This window comes from Arachis stenosperma, chromosome 1, assembly GCF_014773155.1.
Source record: "Arachis stenosperma cultivar V10309 chromosome 1, arast.V10309.gnm1.PFL2, whole genome shotgun sequence".
NCBI lineage: Eukaryota > Viridiplantae > Streptophyta > Magnoliopsida > Fabales > Fabaceae > Arachis > Arachis stenosperma.
The window spans coordinates 22,426,524-22,434,836 of record NC_080377.1 but is presented as its reverse complement, the minus strand read 5'-3'; the positions used below and the strand labels follow the sequence as shown (position 1 = coordinate 22,434,836).

General features: G+C 28.2%; 1 protein-coding gene across 1 annotated transcript; it reads left to right on the top strand.

Moving 5' to 3' along the window:
• Positions 1–5,131: 5,131 nt before the first annotated feature.
• LOC130942691 (glucan endo-1,3-beta-glucosidase 12-like) lies at positions 5,132–8,080 on the top strand. The gene is made up of 3 exons (XM_057871023.1): positions 5,132–5,334; positions 5,677–6,744; positions 7,793–8,080. The coding sequence occupies exons 1-3, from the start codon at positions 5,280–5,282 to the stop codon at positions 7,822–7,824; spliced, it is 1,155 nt and encodes a 384-aa protein (XP_057727006.1). The 5' UTR covers positions 5,132–5,279; the 3' UTR covers positions 7,825–8,080.
• Positions 8,081–8,313: the final 233 nt, after the last annotated feature.

Sequence of the window (8,313 nt, the reverse complement as noted above, 5' to 3'; positions counted from 1 at the left end):
TTTATGACCACTCAAAATATTATACATGCTTTTGAACTGACATATTTGTGCTTAATGTGCTTTGACATTATAAGATTTTATGTTTTCTATTTATACAATTAGTATTGTGATTGTTTCAAACTCTGTCATCATGGGCTACTTCAAGTGTTGAAGAGGTTGCTTCAACCAGACCTGAAATTCAGTTTTTTCAGCTCTATGTATGGGATGCTGAAGAATTGGTTGAAGTAGAATGAAGCAGAATTGGTTTGTGCACAACTTGGGATATTTTTAGGTAATTTAAGTTCAATTAAATCTTATAAATCCATTTTCATTCACATTTTTTTATCAGACATATTTTTTTATTTCAGATATAAGATAAGAGCTTGGACCATGTTTTGTCTCACTACAATATGAGTTTTATATTAATGTGCTTGTCTTTATTTTAAATTGGCCCTTGTTCTCAAATTTTACATTGTTACTTATTGATTTGGTTGAAAAATAGCTCAAAATTTCTACAGTAAACAAGCCAATTGAACTATATTATCTTATCATGTGGCCATAAGCTTGTTTTTTCAACTCAAGATATGAAATTCATTTCTTATTTTTCGCCACAAATTCATTTCTTTGTTAAGTTTGGCATTTTGTTCAATATCTTTTAGAGAATAAGGAAGTTGCTTTATTCAGTCTTTTTTATTTTGAGTGAATTATATTTGGTCTTTACTACAACTTAATGTTTGTTCACTAAATTTTTTTTATTCTCATTGTTTAAAAATTTACTTTTAGCCTTGTGATTTTGGATTGCATTTAAGTATTTAACTAACCAGTTTGCTTATATTTAGTGAAGTTCAAGTAGAGGGATTAGAGACACTAGATTATCTTGACAACTTGCAGAAAAAAAAAATGCTTTACTGAACAGGGAAATGCTTTAACATTTGAATCAGAAGTGAGACTGCTTTATGACATTCATTTAGCCAATTCGGGTGTACGGTTATTTCTCATGCATTCATGAGTTTCAAAATAATACATCTCTTTTCCTTTATATGATAGGTTGATAAGATGTATCTCAACAGTCCTACAAAAATTGTTATTATTGATCGCAAGAAGAAGTGAACATATGTGTTACGTAAAGATGGGCTTCCTGATGCGGGTGGTTATTATCATTTCATATATTTTTAAGTTTGCGCTATTTTTTATCTTCTCAAAGTCTATAAACATCATGATCTGAGAATGTTTGAAAGGCAAAGGATAAGAAAAATTGAGTGGAAGGATTATCAATTGTTTAAGAATGGAGTTTACGATTCACAATGAAGTATGAAAGACCTTTTTATGTGTTGAAATGTAGAGAAAGAGGTTGGAAGGGAGAGCCAGGCTCCAGGTCCCAAATTGTCTCTTCTATTCCTTTTTGTTATTAATTTTTCTACACCTTTTTTATGGGCTGGGTATTTGCATAACCCAGTATATATATTTGCTTTTATATGTTCTGAAATGTTGAGGTGGCAAAAATTTATTGATGAAAAGATAATTTTTATTTTATGACAACTCATTTACATGTCAAAAAAATCTTTAATTGATATGAATTTGTTATGGTAATAGTTAGGACCATATGTTTGGAACATACAAGGAAGTTTATTATGATCAAGTTCTGCATATTGGTTCTGCTTTAGGAGCATGTGGTGCTGAACCTGTAAGTTTGTTTAATCATTTCTTTTGAATGAAATCATATCAATATTTATTGTGGTAATTTTGTTTCTGTCGTACATAGGACTTCTAAATTGGAGTTTATGGATATGATTGTCCTCAATGGATTGCGAAAATGGAGGTTTTGGACTACTTCTGCACTTTGCTATTAGAGATCATGAAAAAATAGATTTTGCCTTTGTCCAAGACAAGAAGGTTAGAAAAATAAAAATCATTCGAGTTATATATTAAGATAGATCACATATATATCCAAGAATTTAGAGATGAGTTCTAATTAGTGCACATGCGTTGTTGAAGCTTTTGAATCCTAAATGTAAATAAAGTAGATTGTTTAAAGTTAAATAATCTTTAGCTTGGTTGATGTAGTTTGTTCAATCAATAATAATGATTTATAGCTTTTAGATCGGTTTAGTTTCAATTTTAAATAGCTTGTAACTATTCGGTTTGCTGTAATTTTTTTATTTAAAAATTTAGTTTTTGTGAAGGTTTTAAATTGCCACAAAAATTTGTCAAAAAATTCAACTCAAAACTCTCATAAAGGAGACAAAAAAACCGTCACCAAATTATATCATGGAGGTTTCGTAAAACTGCTATAAATAAGATCATGACACTTCAAATTTTTTAAGTTTGGAAAACTCCCACAAACCTTTCAAACCGCCACAAATAAAATAAAAAATTATAAATCAGAAAAAAAAAAACCTGCCACAAATCAACTTGAATCTTGTAGTGTTTAAAAAACTAACTTGAGTCACATATGTCAAATTTAGGATTAAATTGAGTAAATTATAATCTGGACCAAATCTAAATATTAGCTCAATATTATTTGATAATTTTAATTAATCAAGAAACATAAAAATAGTGCTAAACAAAATTAATTATATATTTATTTCAATTTTCATCTATATCTCTATTAGAGTTAATTTTTAAGTGAATCACAAATAATTAGAAAATTTTAGTTTTAAAAGTATTTCATCTATTGAAAAGTGTTTCACTTGATCACGTTCATATGTAATTATTGTATATTTTTTCTACAAAAAATTAATTTTATATTAAATTAATTAGCACAAATGTAGAATAACCTATAATTTTTTATTTATTATTTAACTTATAATTAATCTGATATTGATACTGTATTATTTTCAAAAAATAAAATAAAAATTATATTGTCATACTCCCTTTCAAAATTGTGATGTATATTTTAAAATTTTCATGTCGAATCTTTCGTATTTCATTGTTAATCAATTTTTTATTATCAAAAAATATGTTTTATATTACTAAAAATATTTAATATTTAGGGATAAGTATTGTTTTGGTCCCTAAGATTTAGAGTCAAAACCAAATTCATTTTTAACGTTATTTTTTATTTAAAACCATCCTAAATATTTTATTTAGTATTAAAATCGTTATTTTTAATAAAATTTTTTATTTTGTTACTAAATAATCCCAACCCTAATAAAAAATTATAAAATTAAAAAAAAAAAAGAAATAATGCGGGGGGAGGAGGGGAGGAGAAAGGAAAATGAGAAAGAATGCGAGAGGGAGAAATTAAAGGAAAAGGGGAAGGGAAAAGGGAGGGGAGGAAAAGATGAGGGGAAAGAAGAAGAGGGGAAAGGGGGGACGGCATCAGCGAAGCTTAGATCCAGCGTCGCCGTCGGGAATCAAAACCAGAGGAGAGAGAGCTCGCAAGGGAGAGAGTAGACACGAGCCAGGGAGTCGCGCTCTGCCACTGCCGTCGCTTCTACCGACTTCGCCGCCACTTTGCGTCCTCGTCGCTGCACCTTGCCGATTCAGCTTTTGCTTCTGCTTCGGATTCTACTTCTACATCTGCATCTACATCTACTTCTTCTTCTACTTTTATGTTTGTGTCTGCTTTTGCTTCTGCTTTGTTTCTGCTTTGCTTCTGCTTCTATTTCTTCTGCCTCTACTTCTGATTTTTATTAGTTATTTTTCTAATTTTATTGTTGTTGTGTGTTGATTTTGTTGTTGAATTTAATGTTGTAAGTTTCTGGATTTGAATAATGTATTATTGTTGGTATTTTTGAATCTGATTATTAGTATTTGGTCGGAGTAAGGGAGGTGGTGGTGGTGGTAAAGATGGTGGTGATAAAGGATATTTTTTGTTTGTAAAAAGTCAAAAGGATGATTTTGATACCAAATAAAATGTTGGAGACGATTTTAAATCCAAAATAACATTGGAAACAAATTTGATTTTGACCCTAAACTTTAGGAACCTAAACAATACTTACTCCTAATATTTATTAATACATTGATCGCAAATAAAAATATAAAATATTATAATATTTTCATAATTTAATGATGATGAAAAAACTCAATCAAGATGTAACATTGTATATAAAAATCTTAAATTTTCTCAACGATTAACTGCACTTTCAATTATATGTTTAAATAAGTTATAGATAGAAAAAAAAAAGTGATCAATATAATTATTATGATTATAAGAGTCTGTCCACGTCACTCAGAAATACTTATAATATATCTGAGAAAATAAAGTTGTATGAAAATTAAAGGTCGGGTTAGAAAATAATAAATAGAGAATAAATTTATTCAAATTAAATAAATAAATCAATAAAAATATGCAATTGTCTTAATTTTACAGATATTCACGTTACATAAAATCTTTTTAAGGTGATATTAACATATAATCAATCTTAATTTCTAGGCAATAATTTGATATTTTCATTTTTAATTTTATTATAGACTTTTTAAGTGATAATCAATAAGCATCTATTCTGTTTATCAAAAACAAAGACTTGAGTATTAATTTTGAACTTATGGAAAATTCGAAAAAAAAAACCAATGTATAAATTAAAATAAAAAAAAAGAACAAATAAAGTATTAAAGGAAAGAAATAGAAATAGAAAATAAACACAATATAATTATTAGAAGAAGAAAAAGTAACAATTTAATGTATTTTTTGTATATAAACAAGAGAAATAAAAATAGTATATATAACATAGACAACAAATAATAATAATAATAATAATAATAATAATAATAATAATAATAATAATAATAATAATATTATTATTATTATTATTATTATTATTATTATTATTATTATTATTATTTCATCATAATGAACATTTAAATTAACAGACAACAAAAAATAAAAATTGATATGATAATAACGATATAATAATAATTTTTATCATAATCTTAATAATTTAATATAATTAATTGTAATAAAAATATATTAAATACAACTACGTCTAATCATATAACCAAATAGTAAAGTTATACAATTTTATATATATAACAAAATGCCATATTATATAAAAGTAATAATTTATCAAATCAAAGCATATACATAGCTTCTTCGGAAAAAAGTGTGATTAATCTCCTGATTCTCTTTTTGTTCATGAAGCAAGAAACTTTAGGGAGTAGGAATAGATGAAATAGTGAACTACGAATAAACCTTTGCCACCTCACATAGATTACTTCCTTAATTTCACAGCAACCTTAGCTTCAAAAAGATCTCCTCAAAAGGGCTTCGGATGGAGAAGAGAAGCATTAATAGAAGCAAGCAATAACAATAACGAACTAGCAGCACACCAGCTTGCAGGAATTGTACGGTGAAGAATATGGGGTGGCCGTGGCTCTTTCATCTTTTCCTTCTTTCTTTGATTTGTCTTTCTGGTAAGAAAAACTTGGAGCCTTGTTAGCTTCTCTCATCTCTTAATAAAGTGCACCAACTTCAATTACATGTCAATATTGCTTCATTCATATAATGCCATATGCTGATTCATTTTTGTTTTCATCATTTCTTGATTTTAATTTTAATTTTAAAGTTGTGAAAATAAATATAATAAAAAAATACGATCTCAATTCACTTTTTTTAAAGTTCACGATTTCAATTTGTTTAAATTATCTTATATATAGTTTTTATATTTTCAAGTGAGTAATGCTAAGAAATTAACATTATATATATGCCCGATTTGTTTCAATAAATTTTTCCTTTTTTTCAATTCTGGTTTTCAGTTTCTAGTGAAGAATCCATTGAGCTACTAAACCTATGTGAAACAAGAGAAGATGTTTTACAAGCATCATCTCAAGATTCAGACCTATCCTTAGCTATTTCCATAAGTTATGGAGACATCAATGGCGTCTCAAGCAACATCTTAATGGCAGAAACTTGGCTCAAAACCAACGTTCTTGCACACTACCCTGCTGTGAGGATCACCACCATAGTCATAAACTTGGATCTTTGTAACCTCGGTGTCAAAAACAACAACTACAATCATGAGAGAAAGTTGAATTTGGTTCTTCCTTCTTTGAAGAACATTTATCACTCTCTAAAGAGATGGGGTTTGGAAAATGACATCAAAGTTTCAATTTCTTTCTCTTTGGATTGTTTCCCAATCCACTCTCTTCGCCATTTGAAAATGGCGAAATATAATCTCAAGCCACTGTTAGAGTTCCTTCAAAGTGTGAATTCCACCTACTCTTTAATTCCTCATTCCGGATTCTCTCATTTCTCGCAGCAGAGTTTGAGTCTGGTGTCTTCTCATTTAGATTTCATGAAAAACCTAGGGTTTTTTAATCTTAAAAAGGTTAATGTTTTAGGCATTGCTTCAAAAATTAGAAAGCTTTCAGAAATTTCTGAACCACCAATAATGGAAGCAGACTATCCCTTTCTTGGTGGCTACGCAATAAAAAACCCTAATTTTCCTCCAACTGGTGCTCCATCAAAATCACCTTTGCCTTCGCCTTCACCTTCGCCTTCGCCGAATTCTTTCAATACTCTTCCTCCCTGTAAGCCAATAGGGCATCATGGGTCGCCGGAGGCGGAACTAGAGCAGGCGCAGAAGTCGTGGTGCGTGGCGAAGCCGAGTGTTCCGGCGCAGAAGCTGCAGCAGGCATTGGAGTATGCTTGTGGAGAGGGTGGGGGTGATTGTGAGGAGATTCTTCCAACAGGGAAGTGTTACAACCCTGATAGTGTGGTTGCTCATGCTTCTTATGCTTTCAACAGTTACTGGCAAAAGAATAAGAGGAATGGGGGAACATGCTACTTTGGTGGAACAGCTATGTTGGTTAATTCTGACCCAAGTAAGTCCATCTTATCATTTTTGAGTAATGTTAGAGAATTAATTTTTTTTTATAAATTGTTAGTTTTAGAATTATTTTATGTCCTTTAAATTTTATATCTTATATTATAAATTTTTATTATTAAATCTTAAATTATAAATTTAAATTTTAAAATTATTAGTTAATATTCACTCATTAAAAATTAGTTATATAGAGGAGTGTTAGGAGGCCATCAACTTTTGTGATTTGTAGCCATCAAATAGCGATCAATGATCATTTTAATGATGTGAGATTGGTGTGAGATTTCATTCAATAACTCATTTTTCTTTATTGATTACATGCTGGCCAAAATTTAAAAAAATTGCTAGCCTTCTAGACTTTTCCTTTTTTAATTTCTCACTATATTTTTTTTGGGAAAAAATTGAAAAATTACTTTGGAATTTTTATTATTTTTATTTTCATTTATTATTTATCATAAATAATAAAAAAGTTTAATTGTTTTTATAAGATATTTAATTATTCTAATAACAAATTGCTTTGTTAGAAAATATAAAACAACATATATAAATATGCATGATGACAGATGCCTATTTTTATGGTTACAGAACATTTTTATGTCGGTTAAATTAATTGACAAATACATTCAGACAATCCATTACTGGTTGTGGTGTGAGATTTATATCAAATGATGAGTAGTCTTACATATTATTTAATGATAAATTAGTTTGTTAAATTAATATTAAAACAAAATAAGTTCACACAATATTTTTTATTTTAATGAAAATATTATCTATATTATTCATACTTTTTTGTGTTAGATAATGTCACATGTTTTATTGCTTTCGAATTTGTCAGTAGAAATCATCAATTGTGTTTGGTTATCACGTTGATTCAATGCCAGTGGGTCATGAAATCAGGATTTTTCCATTGTATAGTGCTTTCCATATATGTTAAGAATTTTCTCTGTATTCTTTTAGCAAATTGACATTAGTCATTTCTAATTGTTAAGTTTAAAATGAGTCATATTTTGGGGCTTGCTATTTTTAACATAGAATGATGATGGTTGCAGGTTTCCTTCACTGCCGGTTTATTCTCATCTAAATACAGTGCAGCAAATGAAAGAAGTATGGCTTTTAATTAATTTCTTTGTTAATATTATGAAGTTTTGTGTTGCAAACTGGTAGCTCAATAATATTATAGAAACATGGATCAACTTAGTGTGAAATGTGATAATAAGGGATTGATTTTATAATAAGCTTGTCATCCATGGAAATTTTTTTTTTTTTTTTTGAGTTGTAATAAGTTGATTTCACATGTTACCAGATCATGTAAAAGTATTAAATAAGAGGATGATTCCCAAAAATATTTGAATAAATAAAGGTGTTATCACTTTTAGAATATCTATATTAAAGTATTAAAGTATTAATATTTATCATCTTAACTAGTCTCATATTTATTATTGTTAGACATATTTGATTTATAAAAAAATTGAATTAATAATACACAATATATATATATAACACATCAAATAATATTAAAGTATTGTTAATAAAAATTATTTTTGACCAAAATATTAATACTCAGATATCA

What these genes read in the sequence shown, in the direction of transcription:
- LOC130942691 (XM_057871023.1), top strand. Translation starts at nt 5,280, where the DNA reads ATGGGGTGGCCGTGGCTCTTTCATCTTTTCCTTCTTTCTTTGATTTGT. An exon ending in TTCTTTGATTTGTCTTTCTG is followed by an intron (nt 5,335 to 5,676) that starts GTAAGAAAAACT and finishes TCTGGTTTTCAG; the next exon opens with TTTCTAGTGAAGAATCCATT. An exon ending in GTTGGTTAATTCTGACCCAA is followed by an intron (nt 6,745 to 7,792) that starts GTAAGTCCATCT and finishes TGATGGTTGCAG; the next exon opens with GTTTCCTTCACTGCCGGTTT.